The sequence below is a fragment of the Urocampus carinirostris genome, chromosome 3, assembly GCF_059441175.1.
Source record: "Urocampus carinirostris isolate Australia breed hairy pipefish chromosome 3, RoL_Ucar_1.0, whole genome shotgun sequence".
Lineage (NCBI taxonomy): Eukaryota > Metazoa > Chordata > Actinopteri > Syngnathiformes > Syngnathidae > Urocampus > Urocampus carinirostris.
Window position 1 is genome coordinate 61,564,996 of NC_142351.1, and position 22,573 is coordinate 61,587,568.

General features: G+C 37.3%; 1 protein-coding gene across 1 annotated transcript; it reads right to left on the minus strand.

Moving 5' to 3' along the window:
- Positions 1-12,556: 12,556 nt before the first annotated feature.
- Positions 12,557-15,239, minus strand: LOC148370344 (galactose-specific lectin nattectin-like). The gene is made up of 7 exons (XM_088330104.1): positions 15,185-15,239; positions 15,024-15,080; positions 14,931-14,949; positions 14,769-14,854; positions 14,566-14,700; positions 13,088-13,199; positions 12,557-12,778 (listed from the first exon to the last, which is right to left on the minus strand). Exons 2-7 carry the CDS (start codon positions 15,078-15,080, stop codon positions 12,702-12,704), a joined length of 486 nt encoding a protein of 161 aa, XP_088186230.1. The 5' UTR covers positions 15,185-15,239; the 3' UTR covers positions 12,557-12,701.
- Between the last annotated feature and the right edge of the window lie 7,334 nt (positions 15,240-22,573).

A 22,573-nucleotide genomic window follows, 5' to 3' on the forward strand; every position in this document is an offset into this window, starting at 1 on the left:
TTGAGGAAAATTAAACTGGTACAGTAGAGTAGCTGATGGATACGGAAAGGGCAGGTAAAGGTGGATTTAAATGTATATATATATATATATATATATATATATATATATATATATATATATATATAAATATATATATATATATATATATATATATATATATATATATATATATATATATATAAATAGGAAACTATAATACAGTAGCTGTCATATAGACATGCCTTTCCTCGTAGGTCGCCAAATTAGAATTTATTTTACATAACATAAGCCTCACCTAAAGGGAGCTGACATATTGTCTCCCATCTTGCCATCTTTACCCAAAAACCTCCAAAAGGCTGGGCAGATGTAAAATGGTGTATTTTGGTCACTTCGAATCTTTTTTTTTTGTATTCTTCCTCGATTTTTTTATCAGGTGTTTTGGGTTGCACTACACAATACAGCAATATCTAGTGGTTAATTGTTGCAGTTATTCCCTTTAAAATAATCCATCCATCCATCATCTGCACCGCTTATTCTCAGTAGGGTCGCGGGGGTGCTGGAGCCCATCCCAGCCATCTCCGGGCAGTGGGCGGGGGACACCCTGAACTGGTTGCCAGCCAGTCGCAGGGCACACAGGGACGGACAATTCGCTCGCTCATTCACACCTAGGGACAATTTGGACCGGCCAATTAACCTGACATGCAAGTTTTTGGAATGTGGGAGGAAACCGGAGTGCCCGGAGGAAACCCACACAAGCACGGGGAGAACATGCAAACTCCGCACAGGAAGATTGGTAGCTGGATTTGAACCCATGACCTCAGAACTGTGCCGCACACGCGCTAACCACCGCACCGCCGTGCTGCCCCTTTAAAATTATCTGATAGATAATTTTGCTCATTTTAAGTATGTTTACTTATTCTTATGTAAAAACAAGGTAAATGTCTTGAAATAAGAAAATATACAATCAAAATAAGAACAATGTCCTGCCAATGGGGTCAAATTTTCAAATTTTACAGTGTATAATTTTTGGAGAGGTTTTCTTTTTCCCCACATGGCAACACAGTCCTTTTAGACATTTAAATTCGGCACATTTTTACTTCATTTACTTAAAGCAAGTTGAAAATTAGCCCAATTACTGTGGTTGAAATTGAGTCCGAAACAAGACTTTGAAAATCATTTCTCGGTTTTATTTTCACTTTGAAGCAGATAAAGACTTTTTGTAAAGCACGAAAAAAAACAACGACTGATCTTGACAGTAAATGTTGGCACTTCTTTTCTGCGAATAATCAGGAGTCACGCCCGATTCCTTTTGTCATTACCGATAATTGACAGTTTACTTTTGGATGAGCGGATCCACCAAACAATTAACAGTGACGACTGTGGTGTCATACCTGTGTCTATTTTTGTCTCTTGTTTCTGTTGCCATAACAAAGTCATAACCAGCAAAAATGTCAAATCCGAAAGAACATTTCCGTGTGTCTACCCTCTTTTATCTTCTTGATTTAAAGGTGGGGAGCGGAATTTGAAGTTAAGTCATGTCCCATTTATTTGTAAACCCCTAATCACATAATGTCTTAAAGGACTGCACAGGCCACCATTACACCATCCCCTAATCTGAAAACGACATGCGGGCAAGGAAAAACCTCAAAACCTCAGCATAAGGAAAATAAGAAACCTTGAGAAGGGGCCACACAAGTGGTAATCCCACTTTCAGGATGACCAGGCTGCATTGGATTTTGCATTGAGTATCAATACTAAAACATAGTGAACATCAACAACAACAAAAAATCATATGTAATATGTAAAAAAATCGAAGTGTCCTTGGAAAGTCAAAAATTAAATATTCTCTCTTTTAAGTATGCTTTAACAATGCCCCACTGAGGTTTAACGACCCCTTACATATTTCTATCCACCCTGTCTGTTTCTACCTAACTTTTATACTTGTCGTTCCTGACATTTCATGTGCTGTTTTTTTAATTCTATGATGAAAAAAGTGAAAGTAAGAAAAGGACTTATTTAAATACAGTCCAAATGCCAACTCAAACCCTCAAAAAGATAAAAAGGCGAAACGTTTATTTAAACACGTCTTAGAATTTCAAAAACGTGCATGCGCAACAAAAGGAGCAGCAGCAATAATAATTTCCGCCAGAAGATGGCATCAGCGAGCAGAATATTTTGGAAGTTACGCACACCGCCTTTAATTCTAGGCTTTTTTATTTTTTATTGGTTTTATTATATGATAACTAGGTGACACTACAGGACAGATTTAGATTATTAAAACCTAAAATTTAGCATATTCTAAATATTTTAAATTAGATCCCAAACCTCGTTAAGAAATTCTATACCAAAAACAGCCAATGTTGTGTTTCTCAACTGATGGTTTGGGACCCAAAAGTGGATCGTGGAACCGTTTTTAGAGGTTTTCGGGCCTTTTCATTGGCAAATTAATGCTCAAAAGAAAAAAAAAACGACGCTTCATTATACCCTTTAACACCTTTGAGACCCACAGACGAGAAATCTCGTAACCTGACAATCGTAGGTTAACAACCACCCGCGGACGAGAAATATCGTCTAGTAAGTTTCTTTTCCTTCTCATAAATGGGTGTGTGAAACTCCTTGGCAACTTCCCTCTAAATATTAAGCCCGTGAAGCATTGCAGTGACTAGCTGTGGCCATTTGATGGCAGCGTTGGTCTCTTTCCATAAGAAGAATTTCCCTAGCCAAGAAGAAGTGCAGAATGTAAAGGGGCAAACTTTAGCTGAGTGCGAACACGAGGAAAAGTAATAATGGAAAAAAAAGTAGCGATCTTCAAAAGGAGGATGTTGAAGGGGCTGATGACACTCTGATCGAAAGACGGACACGGGCGTAAACTCCCGCCACTGACGTTCTCGTGGTTAAAGTTTGCTAAGTATTTCCGACGATCCGGCATCTTCTGACGAGGAATCGAGTGAACTCGAGCTGGATTCCTCAGATGAACAGATCCCTCCCGAATGACCTAATCGCCAAATATGGATCATCTGATATTCATCTCCACGTGGTTCCTGAAGCCGCGAAGGTAAACTAATCATTTTGTTCAGTGCGGCGCATGCTCAGGATGGTACTAATTCACTATATTGAACCTACCGGGAATGAAATGACTTGTAAATTGATATTCACAGTCATTCTTCTGTAAATGTGTGATGTCTGCGCCAAGTACTGACATAACATCCAATTACAGTTGGTGCAGTGAGTACAGATGGCACCTTTGCGATACAATGGAGTGTAGTGAGAAGAAAACAAAGTTCACAATGCCTCACTCTGGTAATCAACATGATGAAGTTTACTGTATGTTCACCTGTAATTCACAGGGAAGACCCAAAAGATGAACAACAATACATATTATTTTACTGGAAAGATCAATTCTGTAATCTCTCACTACTTCGCATTTTGTACTTCGTGGCTTCAGTGCATCCCAGGCTAAAAGTATTCCACGATCCATTACAACCCACTTGAGCCAAGTCAACCAAGTCTTCTTTCATCTAAAGCCAGCGTGTAAAATTTCCCCTCCAGAGGTGAAGGTGGAAAGTTTAGAATCAGTTTCCTTTTTCATCTGCATTCCCCCTTCTGCAACCAACACCTTCTACACTGTGTGAGCTCATGGCACATCAACGGTAAATAAAATGTATTTTTTGCCTTTTATTGTATATTCATTTATAACTTTATTTACTCATTCAGACTTAAATTACGTAGTATTTATCAAATGTTTTTATCTGACGTAACAGGGGTTCAAAACGCATTAGTACAGATTTATTTCCCCTACTTTAAGGCCATTTTACTCTAAGACCCAAACCTCAGAATGGGTTACTGTCGTATCCCCGGGGTCTATTGTATGTTGAAACCTAAAACAGATGGCCAGTGTTGTCTTAGCAACAGCCCACAAAAGCGGCAAGCAATAACATGTAATCCCAGAAAAACTCTTAAGCAGGGTGTGTCACCTTTCTAGCAGATGATCATGCATTGGCTTCAGCATCATTTTGACCAAACATGAAATCTCCTTCCAACCCACTTGAGCCAAGTCAACCAGGCCTTGTTTCATCTCCAGCCAGCATGTTTGATTTATTTTCCACTACTGGTCCCTCAAAACAAGGACAAACAGGCTCAGAGACAGCTTCTTCCACAGGGCCATTACCACCTTAAATGAGAAAATGGTAAATGGTCTGCATTTATATAGTGCTTTTCAAGTCAATGAAGACCTCCCAAAGCGCTTTATAATGTCCTTTACTCACACACCAATCGGGAGTAAGCCATGCAAGGTGCCTACCTGCTCATTGGGGGCATTCAGTGTCTTGCCCATGGACACTTCGACATATAACACGGAGGAGCCGGGTATCGAACCTGTGACCTCTTGATCCCAAGAAAACAGGAATGGGAAAGCGTAGCCTGCGTCACCAATCTTGTTGCATATAATATTTAATGTTTTTGTTATCTTTGACAATAAAAACGATTCAATTTAAGTGAATGTTTAAAATTGGTTTCATTTTTTTATCCGCATCGGCCCTCCTCTGCATTTACCGGCTACCCACTGTGCCAGGTTTTCCCTTTTTTCATATTTTTTTATTTTCCCCCCTTTTCCCCTTTCCTTTTTTCACTTTTCTGTGTACAATTTCCGCTTTTGTTTCAAAATGCTGAAGAGAAAAGTTTGGTGACATTTAGAAAAAAAATGTCGTTTGCAAATAAGTGATGATACCTTCAGAGAAGATCGAAAAGAATGTTCCATCGCTCTTTAAAACAAGGTGTGTCCCTTTACGACAATTACGACAATTTTCCTTTCTTGTGACTGTCATTAGCCAAAACCCTCATCTTCTTTGAACAGCAGAATTGCTTTTGTCATCTTCTTCTTTGAAAACCCGCATTAGAACACAGAACAGCAGGACCGGAATAACTGAAAACCTAAATCAGGTGTGGGCAAACTATGGCCCATCAAGCTTTTTCATCCAGTCATCCCCCCCAAAAATAATCATAGCACATAAAGTACTACTAATAAAAACAAAATGTTTTTTGGGGGGTGCCAACTTGTCACTATTGTCTCATTTGGCGTCCAAAATAAAGATATTACTACAGAAATATATAAAAAAATTAAATTACTAAATAACTACATATCAAATTTAGTGCTCAAAAACAGGGACCTAATCTATCGTTTTGCTTCAGAAAAAAATACCACAGAAATAGTACAACGGTAATACTATAATACAAAAATTGTGATGATTTGGAAGATTACGGACCCATGTGGGGAACTGGAGGCAGGGATGCTCAGATACAAGGTAGTGTTTTTCTTTTTACAAAATTAGGACCAATGTACCAAAAGAACAAGTGGGCAGAAAGCAACTGACAAAATACCCAAACAAGAAACCGGAAACAAACAAAAAAAAACAAGTAAACATGGAACTGGAAAATCAAAGAAGCAAAGTAACCAGGTAAAAAACAAACCTGGCGTTATAATGGTGAAATGACACAAAATCAGAATGAAAATGGCAGACAAAATAAAAAACCTGAGCATTGACGGGCAATGGGGTAAACCAATACTTTTTCATTTTGTGTGTGTGTGGGGGGTGTCTGTGTGTCTATCTGTGTGTGTGTCTGTGTGTGTCTGTGTACTTGAATTCGTGCTCTTCAGTATAACTATTCATAATATTCCAGCCATTCACGGGTCTTTGACTTCTAACTTACTCAAGTGGATACGAAACCCACAGAGGTGAAAAGTAGATGTAGCAGTGTAATACCTGACTTTATCCTCATCAACTCAGCATACTGAAACTGTGGTGGGTCAGACAAGCAAGTAGTCTTCCCCTGATTTGCCAGCTCCTTCTCTTTCACCTGATGTTGTTTCGCCAAGACCTATCTTATGAAGAAAAACAAAAAAAGGAATAAGAATTAGATTTAAGGAGGCATATTGTTAGTATCCACTAGTATCTATAATCTAAAGAATTTTAGCGGGATTATTATCCCGAATCACTATATATGCTGGTGTATTGGTAGAGATGAACATGCAAAATACCCACATCATAATCAAAACATGTTTGGGGCCCAACATGGCAGCATCCTCTCCAACCAACCAACTCCCAGAAGCCCCAGTAGCACCAGCAAAATCTACTGCCACTGGGACAATCAGTCACCCCCTGCCTGTCGACAGCCCCAACTCCCCCCATTCCGCCCTATTGCTTAATAAAATGTTTACATTTCTTGCTTTGCATAACATCAATTTATTTGAATAGTTGATCCTAATATTTCACTACAGTAATAATACAAAAATACTACAGATGTATTAGAAAAATTCTACTATGAAATACAGCAAGAATTCAATAGGAATTCTTTAAGAAAAATACTTTTTTGGAAATACTACAAAAATACTGCAAGTAGATGCAATGTGATAGTTCATGTATTTTTGCCTAATATTTAAATCCATATTGTTTTTCTGGAATGAATTACATTATTGTTACCACTGAGAGGCCCTTAATAATACACACTGTCCGTTTAAACGTGCTTTGAGCTAGGCTAAAATGAATATGGTGGATTTTGTTTTGAGTTACACCACATGCCCCCAAGATCTTACATATTTACAGTGTAAAGACCATCATATTAATAACAATAAAGAGACAAAAAACACCCCCAGTTGGATTTGTGGTTGGTTTCATTCTTAACATTGTGACACTGAGAACTCTGATATTTATGTCATAAAATTGTGAATCCATTTTTTTACTCCGGTTAACAATTACTTTGATACTAAAAGATGCAGCCAATACAAAAAACTACTGTAGAAAAATGGGCCACCTCAGAAAGAAAATCTCTGAAATTCCATTTTAGAGTGAATTCCTTAAAGGGACACTGTGTATGTCAATAATATCTCTCTGGTCGGTGGAGGGCACTGTTGAATTTGTGTTGTGTGGTGAGTTGGTTGAGGTGTAAAATTTCATTCACTAAACTGTTTATAATAAACCCGTTACCATATTCAATGCCAAACATGAAAATAATTTTCCCACATTGTTTGTGAATAAATTTGTTGTATTTAGAAAAGATCCCTTGTCATTATAATATATAGGCCGAACGATAAAGAATAATACTGAAAAACATAGCCAAAAATGTAGGCTACTGATGGTAGCAGAAAAATACCTGCCTCTTTCCTTTCATTTTTATAACAAATAAATATTTTGTTGAAAATGAACGTTTACTGAAAAAGCCAAAGGAAAACATTGCTATCATTTTCAGATTTCAATCAGTGACTTATTTAGCTTGTAGCTGTCTTGTTCGAGAAATAAAATACTATGTTTAAAAAAAATATTTGAACGTAAAATGACCATTTCCTGTAGTGTGTCTTAGGTAAGTATGGCCTGAATGTATGTACTCATCTGTATCCTCTTCAATCATATCTGTGACTTAAGGTGTGCCCTCGTCATAAAGTCCTAATCGTCTTATAACTTATAATAACTGGAACCATTAAGCTAATTATACTAGCTCTAAGAGTCAATAACCAGACGTATTGTTCATCTTCTCACAACATAATTGTTTTTGTGACTTTTTTCTCTTCTGTTTGCTAAACAAGTTAAACAACCACCACCAGGGCAATTATTCTATCAAATGAAACAAAGGAAATACCCTTTTCCTTCTAATTGTGCTTATTTGTGCTTTTGTGATAGCATTATATTGTCAGGAGGAAATTTCCATTGAAAAGAATGAAATATGCTGAAAGCTTTACGACATAGATCATTTTTCTCATTTGTTACATACAAGGAAATCAATTTAAAATTCATTAGTAACTGACGAGAACTGAACTTTTTTTCTTTTTAATCTTTTTTTTGGGTGTGTATTAGTGCTCTTCAAGAGTATTCTTTATAGAACTTTGGCCATTTCTGTGTATCTTTGACTTAAGTAGTCAGAAAGCCAGCAGAGGTGAAAGGCAGATGTAGCAGTGTTATGCTAGCCTTCTTCCTCATCAACTCAGCATTCTTAAAAAGGCACAAAAAATTGGGGAGCTGAACACTACAGTTTTTAATGGTGTAATCTTGTATTTGTGTTCTTCAGCATAAATCTTCACAAAACTGTAGCCATTTCCGTGTATTTTCGGTTCTCTGCTGACTCAAATAGTCAGGAAAGGCAGCTGCAGCAGTGTGATACCTTCAGACTCCTTCCTCGTCAACTCAGCATACTTATACGGGCACAAAGAAATTAGGAGTCTGAAAGATACCGACTTTTAAATGGTGTTTTAAATGGTGAATTTATGGTCTTCAGCATAAATCTTCACAGAACTTCAGCCATTCCTGTGTATTTTTCGACTCCCAGCTCAGTTAAGTGGTCAGGAAACCAGTAGAGGTAAAGGGAAATCCAGCAGAGTGATACCTTCAGACTCCTTCCTGATCAACTCAGCATTCTTATAAAGGCACGAAGGAATTATGGGGCTGGAAAATACAGATGTTTTTATGGCATATTCGTTTTTTGTATACTCTTCAGCATAAATCTTCATAGAACTTAAGCCATTCCTGTGTAATATTGACTCTTAGCTAACTCAAGTAGTAAAGAAAGCAGCAGAAGTGAAAATCAGATGTGGCAGTGTTATACTTCCAGACTCCTTCCTCATCAACTCAGTCTTATGAAGAAAGCACAGAAGACTCAGAAAGGCTGTAAAATACTGATTTCATACACAATGAGGCACTAATATGACTGACTGCACCGCTTACAACCAACCCAACAACATCATAGTGAAGTAAAACGGCTAAAGTGAAACGCACATTGCAAAGTCTCAGAAACTGAAAACTACTAACGGCATTAAAGGCCAAGTGCTTCTTTAGCATGTTTTCCTTGAACTCGTTTTTGTTTTTCTTTGTAAAACACAATATTATACCATCCAGTGCTTACATATGATACATATATGTATCAGTAGACATATTTAGGTCTAATTTGTTACCCTGGGCTTGGTCTTATTACTTTCACAACGGGAGCCCGAGGACACTTTGACGTCAATGTCGTTAATGAAGTGTAAAATGTCATCCCTTGAGGTTTCCCAAAAGAGCTCACTTCAATTCTCACCTCCTTTCAAAACCCCCAAGAAAACACAGATATAGTTCTATAGTACTTCACACAAGGTGACACAAACTTAAATTAGTTAACAATGGATAAAAGTAGGCCAGTAAAACAGTTAAATAATTATGAATAAATGAATCCTACGAGTCACTACAATAAGCCCATAATTACATGTATATAAATATATACATAAGTATATAATAAGTATTACACACTGCAAAAATAAATTCCCATGACTGCTCATTTGAAGACTCATTTATCTTTAAATCTTCCTTTTTAGTAAACAGGAAAATGCTATGTTAAAATTAAGGGATATCACGCGCATGGTTGTGTTTTTCTTTTATTCCAGAATAAAAACGGTGAAAGTAAGAAAAGGACTGTTTCAAATACAGTCAAAATGCCAACCCAAACCCTAAAATGAAATGAAATGATCTGCATTTATATAGCGCTATTCAAGTCAATGACTTCCCAAAGCGCTTTACAGTGTGCTTCACATTTCCCAATAGCGGCCTTGTATTGCAGCCGTGTAAGACCCTAACCTGCTTATTGGGGGTATTAGGGGTTCAGTGTCTTACCCAAGGACACTTCAACATGTAACACGGACAAGCCGGGATTCGAACTGGGATCCCTTGATCCCAAGACGAGCGCTCTACCTCCTAAGCTACTGCCGCCCACGTTTCAAATACAGTTTAAATAATAAAAAGGATGAAAAAGGAAGAGTCTATTCAAGCTTGTCTTAGAATCTTACATAGTTGCACCTGCACGTGTCTGAGAGTGATTTCGCGTGCGTGCTAGTTGTTTATTCGAGGATGGAAATGGTCAAATTAAGAAAAAGAATGTTTCAAATACAATTCAAATAATAACCCAAACCCCAAAAAAGATGAAAAAAGAGGAGTTTGTTCGACCGCCTCTAAGAGACAAGTACGTGCTTGCGGCAGACAGGCAGCTTGACAGAGGCTGCTATAATGAATTCAGTCAGGATATGGCATCAGAGAGTACGATATTTCTGAAGTTACGAACACCGCTTTGAAGTTTTTTTGGTATGGCTATTGCTATTTTTACTCAACCAGAAAATGCGTTTTGATTATTTGAATTTGCGAAAACGGAATCAGGATGCATTTCGCAAAAAATTCAGGTAGGCGCCACCAGAGAAGTAGTCCATAGTAAAATGGCACGAGTTAGACACTTTCTGAACACTGGCAGACAGATGGATTGGAACGTTTGGGCAGAATGATCTCAATCTCATGCCCTGGCCACCCAAATACGGCCTGGTGGCACCCATCCCTCTAAAGGCCAACAAATATGTTTCCACCCGGTTGAACTGGCGACCTTTCGCGCGTTAGGCAATTGTGCTAACCACTGCCCTAATTACCAATTGATAAATATTTTGGGTATGAATTTCTTCTAGGATGTGGCTTATTCAAAGCAGTTAAAGGGGGTCGCTTAAACGCAATGTTGGCTCATATCCAATTGTATACAATAAGTTTTGGTTTTGCTAGTCATTCTTTTTGTGTTGAAAGAAAAGGTGAATAAATTCTACTATCTTGACTTTAAACTACAAAATCCTTTCATTCAAAACCTTTTTAAAAGTGGATTTTTTTCTTGATTTTGGTCACAGCTTGTCATTAGGGTGGAATAGTAAGTCCTGAAGTCAGACCAATTGAGAACCACTGCTGTCTTACTTACATCTGCATGGAAGTAAAGATGTGCAAACAGGAGCATTAGATACCAAGAAAAAATAAAGTGCCCCAAACTAGAACCCTGTGGGACACTACATGATAGTTGAGGAATGAACTACTGTAATGCAGTACTGTATTGCTGGAGCAACTTAGGCTAATATAGAAAGTTTTGCAAGACAGAAACACACACACACACACACACACACACACACACACACACACACACACACACACACACACACACACACACACACACGCTCACAAAACCACAAAACACAAACATTTGTTGTTGTCCTCATTAGTGTCACAGGGTGCTGGAGCTTATTTAAGCCAACATCCTGGACTGATTGCCAGACAATCACAGGGCACATAGACATATAGCCACCTACACACGCATTCATACCTATGAACAATTTGGAGTCATCAATCAACCTGTCATGCATGTTTTTGGAATGTGGAAGGAAACCGGAGTGCCCGGGGAAAAAAATACGCAGGCCCGGTAAAACATGCAAACTCCTCACAGGAGAGTCAGTAGCTGGAATCGAACCCGGGACCTCTGAACTGTTAAGCTTAATATGCTGACCAGTCTACCAGTCAAATTGAAAATATTTGGGCCTTATTCTCACCTGTATGATGTTGTTTTCAATAATATGATTCACAGGACATTAAGCTAGCCTGCCCAAGCAAAACATAAAATGCACTAAACGGCTGATAAACAAGCGCGATGAAATAAAAAAAAATATGAATAAATCACCTGTTTGTTTAAGGTACAAACCACATTGAGGTTAGTATTTTATTTTAGGTTGGAGGCCAGCCAGCATCAGAACCACACTGTAAAAGATTCCCTTACATAAACCCATTTGCTGATAATTTAGCTTTTTGTATATATATATATATATATATATATATATATATATATATATATATATATATATATATATATATATATATATATATATATATATATATATATATAGATAGGAATGCTTTTTTTCTTCTTTTGAAATATCTTATTGTGTTTTTGATATAAATAAGAAAAGCATATTTAAAATTTAACAAATTAATTGATCTAGCAATGTCAATTTTGCTTATTTTAAAAAAAAAATAATTAATTAATTAATTAATTTTTTCAATTTTACCAAAAACCCAAGATATAACTTCTTAGAGTAGGAAACAATACTAACGCAGTTTTTTTTTAAACCAGTGTTTCTTATTTAAAGAAATAATCCCCAAAAAGGCTATACCCAATGCTCAAAAAGACAATTCTACATACAGTTTTTTTTTTTAACCAGTGTTTCTTATTAAAAGAAATAATCCCCAAAAAGGCTATACCGAATGCTCAAAAAGACAATTCTACATATTTTAAGTACACATTTTTTAATTTTTCCAAAATAAAAATATAGTATATTAAAATCATAAAACATAAATAAAATGAACGTTTTTCTTCTGCCAACTGTGTACGGTGTGTGTGCAGGAAAAAACTTCAAGGGAATGGAACAAAGCTTGAAGAACTAGTGACATAGGCATGCACAAAAAACAGTATTAGCTCATAAATTTGCATAGGGTGCAGTTTTTTTAAATATGGAAGTCAACTATGCGCAAATAAGCAATCAATAACAATTGTCAATTTGTCAATTGAGAATGACAAAGAAAAATGTGCAGCTATTTAAACTGAATAATAAGAAGTTGGATTAGTTTGAGTGGCAGTTTGGCTGGCCGGTGTTTACCACTATAATATTTCCTTTTGAACAGCTAGTCCCACATACGTCTCAAGCGGTGAAATTGTGGTGCAGAGAAGCCACGGAATAACACTGAAACATATCGTCATGCTCGGAAAAAAAGGGAACATTTATTGAAAAGATAGGCCGCCCGTTCAAATAAGCTCAGTTAATGGCAATCACTAAAATGTGGATACATTTGTAACAAGAGTGAAGGAAAACTGTGCATCTCAAGCTTTATAAAGTAATTGCGTTTTGAAGAAAAGATGGCCGCCTAATGGCAATCCTCGACAGGTCTGATGCAAACAAACGTGTTGAGGTCCGTGCAACCGTCGTCGTTCCACAGGCCATCTACGACAAAAAATATACAAACAACGGTTAAGTCTGCGACATTTGCTGAAAACTTCTGACCACAATACATTTGGGACCTTGTATTTGTGTTACACCTTGGATGCATGACCTGCCAGTACATACTGTACACTCTTCTTGTGGGGAAAAAACTAATAATAATACTAACAGCATCGTGTCACAACACGTTTTAAGAACGTACCTGAAGTACAACAATATTACAACTTTTTTCTTTTTAAATATTTCCAAGAATCATTATGACCCCACTTATGCATCCAAGGGTCTAACAATTATGAAAAGGTTTCTACGAACCGTCTGCCTCGATATCTACGCAGTCTTCGCCTCCGTTGAAGTTGTCGGGCTGGTCGGCGCCGAAATTGAGGAAATTTACCGTTTCACCATCGGTCCAAATGTAATCGCCCTCCTGTGGGTCAAAGTGAATGAATGAAAAGTTAGTATTGGATTTTTCCACGCATGCTGTTGCAAAATTATATATATATATATATATATATATATATATATATATATATATATATATATATATTATGGCAATGTCTGAAACTTGTGACAAAAAGTTAGCGGACACCAGGGCAGACAACTCTGAAAAGTTGCCTGCCCAGCCATAAAGTTGCCTGGCCCATTTTTCACAACTTGAAACACAATAAGACGACTAATCGCAAAAAAAAAAAAAAAAACCCATTGTTGCAAAGTATTAAGGATTGATAATCAGAATATATAACAGAACAACATTTTTAAACTAAGTTTATTATAAATCTACTTCTAACATTCATTGCATTATTCGACGCGGGCTTCTGATCGGCTGCCGAGTATGCAAATTGCTAAACAAACCGAAATTCCGAAATTTCCAAACCGAATGAAGATTTCAAAATCGGAATAAAGCAAACGTTTGATTTGAAAAAAACAAACAAACGAACAGACAAAAAAAAAACTTTTTTTTTTTTCCTTGAAAAAGTTGTCGGCCACCCGGGCGGAGACGTTTTGTAAGTTGTACGCCCGATGTAAAAGATGCACGCCCCGGGCGTCCGGGCAGAAGTTGTTTCAAACACTGATTATGGCATTAGCAAAAAGTTCCGCCATTTCGGGGATTTTTTTCTAGTTTTGGCAAATCTTGTTTTTCTAGGAAAATAAGAAAAGGTTTACTTAAAATGAGCAAGAATATCTTATGATGTGGATTTGTTTTGCTCATTCTAAGTATTTTTTCTCATCTAGATAAATTATATTTCTTCAAACAAGGAAAGTGTAAGTTTCCTATGTTTGTTTCTGTTTCTAGTACTGGACACCTGCAAAAAAGATTGGATAGGATGCCAGTTTGTTTATTATTTTCTAACATGACTCCTGACTTTTGTTTTTTATTTCGACTATTATGAACTGTTTACATCATTGTCACTATCTTCCAATAATGTTGTTGTTCTGTGATTTTCACACTTTTTAGTGTGGATCTGCTTTTGTAACCTAGTATATTTAATTAAAAAAGAGCTCAGATAAGGTCCTTTAGAACAGATTTCTAGTTTGGCATTGTGAGGGTTTTTTGTACAGTCCTCTCCTGTTCTCCTTGGGATTTTCAAAATTCATTGGTGTCTTCTCTCCTTATTTTGAGTATTTACTAAACTATCAACTCATCAGTATTTCCCATGCTAAATAAAATCATTTTGCTTCATTTAAGAATACATTTTCTAAAAAGTACAAAAGCATATTGAAATACGGAAAAATATACTTTGGATCAGCGAAAGATTCTGCCAAAAAGGTAAGATTTTACTTTTTTGTCTTACATCGACTGCGTCATGGAGTCCGATCCAGGTGTCAACCAGGCTACCACTGTACTCCCGAATCAACTCGACGACCAGTGCGTTCTCCTTGCGACTGTTGATCGACACCAGATTCCCGCCGAGAATGTTGCAAATACTCTGAGGACAAATGAAACAACTTATTTAAACCGGGGTGACTGCGTCAACTGTATACAGGACAAAAATACCTCTGCATCTGAGAAAGTCCTAGGATCAGCTTGGTAGATGTAACAGTTATGGTCCAACTGAGTCCAGCATTCCGGGCATTTATTTTCTGAAAAACAATCATAGGGACTCCAATGATTCTGTCAATCGTTAAATACTTGCAGCATTTCCTCGGAGTTACTCACGCGAGGATTTAGCGGGAACCTGTGAAGAAGAAGGAATAAGTTGAACTCAGGAAGGGAAAAACAAAATGGTCGTGCAATCGTCTTTGGACTTACGGCCAAGGTCACGGAAACCATCCCGCAAAGGACGAACAGCAGGTGAAGAAGAGTCATCTGGGCAAAGAGAGAACGTGTTTTTAATTGTATCTGAATTAAATGGGATTTACCGTGTTTAAAAATGATACAGTAGGAAAAAGAATCAAATCTAGTAAGCTTACCTTAACAGTCTTGATGCTAGATACTGAAGATCGCCGGGAGCGAATGTTTTATACTTTTGGTTCAACAGTCTTGGAATGTTGTGCGCCGAGTCACACGGACGCGTCAGACGGGTTCCGTACCCGAAAGTCAGCCCATCAATTATCAGAGGTATTGTATCGAGTTAATTAAACAAAGACAACATTCATCTTCATTGTGTGGCCTAAAAAATCTTTGTTATTTTGTCTCATCCTTGGAACGTACATGAATAAATTGTGTGTATTAATAGATTTACATTGGGGCAGATAAGTACATAGTCAACCGCTAATTGTGCAAGTTCTCCCAATCGAAAATATTACAGAGGCTTGTAATGGTCAACAGCAGTGAACCTCAACCATGAGAAACAGAATATGGGCACATTTTTCTCACAATCGATCTCCTTTTAAGAAACATTTTCGGCAACAATTAATAAAAAAGGCTTCAAGTGGGCAAAACAATCTACCATGCACTTTATATGATTATTTAGCCTCTTTTAAGTATACAATGTCCTAAACTTCTTGAAAAATTGTTTAAATTACACAAGAGTCGACCAATCACACTTCAAATAAATAAAATCTGCTAATGTGGGCCATTTTAAGAAATATTTTCTACAATGATTAGTACAACTGCTTGGAAATCTAACAAAACAATTAAAAACGAGCTGGATAGGATAGTTTAGCTTATTCTAAGTATAAGTTGTCTGAAATATTAGAAAAATAAGTTAAAATAGTGCAAAAGTAGGAAAATTACACTTGAAACAAACACATTTTAACCTACGATGTATCTCGTTTTAAGAAATATGATCGGCTTAAGGCGAGCAAAACAATCCACCATGTACTAAATAAGGTAAATTAGCCTATTTTATGTAGCTGTATAAATTGTCTTAAATTACTAGAAGAAGTCATTTGAATAGCGCAAACGAAGAATAATTACACCTAAAATGAGCTAAATATTCTGCCAATGGGACTTATTTTGAGAAATAGTTTCTACAACGATCACTGGATAAGGAAATTTAGCTTATTTTAGGTATATATCATTTCCAAGTACTAGAAAAACTTGTTACAATGATGCAAGAGTACCAAGTCAAGTCAAGTCATGTTTATTTGTATAGCCCTTAATCACAAAGAGTCTCAAAGGGCTGCACAGATCGAAGACGATTGCAAACTACAGACTATTATGACACCATCCCCTGATCTAAAACCTACATGAGGGCAAATAATACACAGATATTGTCAACATAAACTATAGGTTATTCATATGCTATTGAATAGAAGTGTGTTTTAAGCTTGGATATAAACGTTTCTACTGAGGTTGCATATTTAATCTCAGGGGGAAGAGCATTCCACTGCACCGGGGCCCGAATGGAGAACGCTCTCGAACCTGCGCGTCTCTTCTTGGCTCTTGGGATCACTAATACACCAGCATTTTCAGAGTGAAGGCTCCGGACCGGAACATAAGGGGAAATTATATCTGAGAGATATGAGAGAGCAAGTCCTCGCATGATTTTGTATACTACCAACAGTACCTTGAAATCACATCTTAAGCTAACAGGGAGCCAATGCAGGTTAGCTAAAATCAGGCTAATGCGATCAAACTTTCTTGTCTTCGTTAAAAGCCTCGCTGCAGCGTTTTGTACCAGTTGAAAGGCTCTTGATTTTGGACTTCGGGAACCTGGAGAGTAGTGCATTACAATAATCGAGACAGGAGGTAACAAACGCATGAATTATAATCCGCGCATCCGACTGAGACAGCATAGGGCGAATTTTAGCAAGGTTGCGAAGATGGAAGAAAGCTGTTCTAGTAATATTCTTAACATGTGTTTGAAAGTACAGATCAGGGTCAAATATGACACCTACATTTTTGACTGAGTCAGATATTACATTTGTCAATGTTCAGAGCAGTTTTTGAGGACAAGTCACAGCATTTAGATGGACCAATAACTAACGTTGCTGTCTTTTCAGAGTTAAGGCGCAAGAAGTTGAGTGATATCCATTCTTTTATCTCAGTCAGGCAGGCCTCCAAATTTCCACAGTTTAGTGTGGCAGATTCATCCATCAGAAGATATAGTTGAGTGTCATCTGCGTAGCAATGGAAACTGTTATTATACTTGCGAATAATATCACCTAATCTAAGCATATAAATGCTGAAAAGAAGGGGGCCAAGTACTGAACCCTGCGGAACACCATAGGTAACACTAAAAGGCTCAGATGTTATTTCACCATATTTAACACAGTGAGTCCTATCTGAGAGGTAGGATCTGAACCATAAGAGGACTGTTCCTGAGTGACCAATTTATTTAAATTACAACAAATGAAGCACAATTTTCAATTGGGCTTATTCTAGAATTATTTTCTAGAACCCTTAGAAAAACTTACTTAGGATGAGTAAAACAATCCAAGTGAGATCATTTTGCTTATTTCATGTATAAACTGTCTTAAATCACAAGAAAAAAAAAGTTGAAATAGTGTAAAATTAGAACAATTATACTTTAAATAAGCAATTTTGAGAAAAATGATAGAAAGACAGGCCGGTATTTTTTTTACAATGCTTTTTTTATTTTTTACTGGACTTATTTTAGAGTGTGTTCGTAAGCATTGGGGTGATTCGAGTTATACAGAAACTAGAGTGAAGTATTTTCTCGTTTGGTTCACCTTTTATGGTCTTGCTGCAGCGTTCTGATTGGCTAAGCAGTTTGTAAGAGAATAGTTAATTTTATATTTCAATACAGTGAATTAAAATCAGAATTAGAATCAGATTTAGAATTCTTTATTGTCATTTATATAATATAGTGAATATTGTTTACACCAAGATTGAATGTGACACTTGAGGATACATCTTTATTAAAGACTTAAAAGAGATAAATATGATAAAAAAATGAATTTTATGATAAACAGGCAAAAATAACTTCACAGTTGACGGTTCATGGTCACGGATCCCTAAATCGCATGGGTCCTCGGGTACCAATGAAGATGCAACTCTGGACAGCTTTCTCCAATGTTGACGGTCCCTGGCCTGTTCTTGGGTAATGGCAAAGTTGACCCCAGTTCATTCCTTAATGGTGTCGGCCCAGTTTTTGTGTCTTCCACTCCTCTTGCCCCCTTGGACTGTGCCCTGTAGAATGCTTGTGGCCAAGTCCTGATGATCTTGTGACATGACCATACTATTAAAGCTTGAGTCTGCGCACAGTTGGCATCAGAACAATAGTGCAATAAAAAATAGTGCAATGAAATAAGCAACAACATATTTCCATAAGAGAGAGTTGAGACATAAAATATGAATACCCATTATCCTATACATGAGAGATATACATATTTACTTCACAGTCTTGTATGCTTGTTTAGGATGGTGATGGCCCTGGCTCAGTTCAGAATTTCATTGTAAAACATCTGTCCATCCATCCATTCATTATCTGCACCGCTTATCCTCAGTACGGTCGCGGGAGTGCTGGAACCTATCCCTGCCATCTTTGGGCAGTGGGCAGGGGACACTGTGAACTGATTGCCAGCCAGTCCCAGGGCACATAGAGACAGACAACTCACACTGGAAAATTTAAACCAGCCAATTAACCTGACATGCATGTTTTTGGAATGTGGGAGGAAACCGGAGTGCCCGGAGGAAACTCACGCAAACACGGGAGAACATGCAAACCTCAGAACTGTGCCGCACACGCGCTAACCACTGACCCGCCGTGCCGCCTCACTGTAAAACAATTGAGACAAAATAAAAGTTTAGTACTTCAAATCAAATCAAATGTATTTGTAAAGCACTTTTCAGGAAATCAATTGCCACTCATCGTGCTGTATAAAAACATTCAGTGTACAATAGGACAATAAAATCCACTACTTTATCCCCATTCAACAACCATAAACTTCTAACACACAGACACACACAATGGTCAAAATACAATCAAAAATAAAGGGCAGCACAGCGGCGCAGTGGTTAGCGCATGTGCGGCACAGTTCACGTCTTGGGTACCTCCTGTGTCGGTTCAAATCCAGCTCCAGACTTCCTGTGCGAAGTTTGTATGTTCTCCCCGTGCTTGCGTGGGTTTCCTCCGGGCACTCCGGTTTCCTCCCACATTCCAAAAACATGCATTTCAGGTGAATTCGTCTGTCCAAAATTTCCCTAGGTGTAAATGAGCGAGTGAGTTGTCTGTCCCCGTGTGCCCTGCGATTGGCTGGCAACCAGTTCAGGGTGTCCCCTGCCCACTGCCGGATGATTGCTGGGATGGGCTCCAGCACCCCCGCGACCCTACTGAGGATAAGCGGTGTAGCTAATAAGATGAGATAAGTTAAGAAGAACTGCAGAACAAAACATAAAAAATGTGAAGTAAAAGTAAAATATGATAAGATTAGAAAATAAACAAATCCAAACTAAATAAAAACGATCTATTCAATCTTGGATTTCTTCTATCATGTGTTCTTCTGGGAAAGTAACCCGAGAGAAAATTTAAGAATTAAGTCAAGTCTAATGACCACAATGATCCGCAAAGAGAAGACAAATATTTTTCTCAGGAAGGAGATTGTTTTCTTAATTTTCCTGAATATTTGTCCTCACTGTTTTCACAAGCGTTCTTGTACACCAACCAAGTATTTAACAGGTGTGGCTGGCTGGTTTCCCCATCTCAACCTGCCTACGTTGTGAAAAGAAGAAACCAAGCTCCAGACAGTTTGCAAGCTTGTTATATTCTGTATACTGTATATACTGTTGTACATAAAGGCTGAAATATTCTGCTTATCTTATTTTCTCTCTGTTTGAAGTGGATGAGTAAGAATGTGCATGTGAATGTTACATATTTTATGATAATCAAGCTAAATGGCTGCTTTTACAGACACCAGTAGCATTCTGCAGCTGAGGTTAGCAGTAAAAATAACCAAACAAAAAAAACATAAAAAAAGAACGAAGAATGAAGATGAAACTCCATGTCGAAGTGACGCTGTTCTTGGGCAGGCTTTCAGATTCAGAAAAACAAATATGTCATGACTGATAGTTATATGATTCCAGAGCAAGTTTATTGTCTTTTTCAGCTAACGCCCAGTAGCAAAATGGCTGTCCTCCCAAAGATGCCTGAAAACACAGTAGCTCAAGAGACTTTTGATTAGGAGAAGAAAGTTTAATCAAATAACTCCAATTTTAGCTAACTTGCACTGGCTCGCCGTTCGTTTTAGAAGGTTCCGTTGCTAACATACAAAATTTCGCAATAGACATAATACTGGTCTACTTGTAACTCCAAGAGCCAAAAAGAAGTCTACAGGCCTGAGAACATATTTGTTTCAGGCTGGATTCTATGAAATGCTCTGCCCCCTCAGTTAAGATTTGCAAACTCAGTGAAAGTGTTTAAATATAGACTTAAAGAGACAAGGTGTAATATTTAGTGTCTCCTAGTGGTACAAAAAACTTTCATTCTGTAAAAAAAACATTGATGTGAATACAAGGCAAAAATACATGAACTATCATAGCAATGTTATTTATTAAAAAATAAATAAATCATAGTTTGCCTAAAGCGTCTTACATGGCTGATGCGGCTAGCAATGTGAGAGTGTGTGTAAATGGGTGAGTGTGAAGCACAATGTAAAGTGCTTTAGGAAGTCTTCAGAGAGTTTAAAAGCGCTATATAAATGCTGACCATTTACCATGCCCCAAATTTATATTTCTTTTATATGAGTGGAATCCATACTTTAGTCGCCGCCATGTTTGTCTGACATGTTATTGCTTGCTGTGGCTCTGGTTTTCATTCGCATTAGACAACAGTGTCATTTAGTGGTAAATATTACACATTGGGGCTTTGAGACACTCTTGTATTCTATGTTTTATGATCAGTGTTGGGAAGTAACGGAAGACATGTAACAGTTACAAACGTTACAAAATTAGAATGCAATTTTTTTTAGATGTATTCTATTACAGTTACAGAAAAAAATGTAATCATATTACAGGTAAATTTGGCTAAATAAGGATTACCTTGCTGGATTACAATTTGATTTCAAACTATATTTACAAGACGAATTTTGTCAAAAATTTAACTACTGACACAAGAGAGACAGAGAGGGATTAGGTTTGCACATGAGTCGAGCTGTAGCTGGCATATTATTATTATTATTATTATTATTATTATTATTATTATTATTATATTGTTATATTTTATATTTCCTTCAATGTATGTTGTTAAATTGACGCACGCCTGCAGTTGGCAGAGAAGTTGCTCACTTGATTCATTTAAATGATTATCTTCTTTTTGTAATTTTCGGTTAATTGTTGTTCAAAATTCACTGTTTGATCACTGTTTTGTTATTTGGTGAGAACAATTAACTTAGCCTAGTAATTCTGGATACTTTCAAGAGTTTCTTGGTTTCCTTCAATTTTTTTAAATCCAGTTTCATGACATTTTTCAACAGGTAACTGAAACTGTAACTATAAATGTAACTGTAACGGATTAATTTTTAAAAGTAACCTCCCCAACTCTGCCAATGATTGATGACTTCATACTTTTGTTTTACTGTCCTTTCCGGCTGCCTGTTTGTTGCCGGAGTGAGCAAGCGCGCTACTTATAAAATGAGCAAATGATCTATCCACCAAAAAAATGGAAATTCAACAGCAGTGTGGAGTTCAAAATAGTGTCCTATAGTGGAATTGAATGCCTACAATATTTCTTAATGCACGCTTAAGTGAATCAAATATTTTTAGATCAAATAAAAATACCCAATACAATAGTAAACCCAAAGACTCAATTCAAGTTTGCCTTTTTCAATTGCCAATGTTTTTGCTCTTGCAAGAAATATCACTGTTCTGCTGTTGTGCAGTTCAATTAATCAGGAAAAAAAATAATTACCTTGTGTTTCTGTAGTGCACTGGTTAGCCTATTCGGCAGAGACTAATAAGGTACCCAGTTTAAAACTGGATGGAAACACATTCTGGCCTAGAGAGGGATGGGCACAACCAGGCTGTACTTGCCCAAGGCAAACTACAAGAAATGGTGCCCCTACGACCCTAGTGGTTAAGAGATCCAATTCAAACTAGGCAAATACTTACGTTTGTCGTTAATAGTCTAAATTCCAACGTAATCCTTAACAGTCAATTTAATCAACAGTATCGTTTTTATTTATTTGTAGGGCATATTGATTAACTTGGTCGGCGAGGCGGCTAAGTGGTTAGCGTGTCCGCAGGACAGTTCTGAGGTCATGGGATCAAAACCAGCTAAAAGCATTTCTGTGCGGGGTTTGCATGTTCTCCCCCTGCTTTCGTGGGTTCCTACCACATTCCAAAAACATGCATGTGAGGTTAATTGGCCGGTCTAAATTGTCCCTACGTGAGAATGAGCGAGTGAATTGTATGTCATTGTGTGCCCTTCGACCAGCTGGCAACCGGTTCAGGGTGAC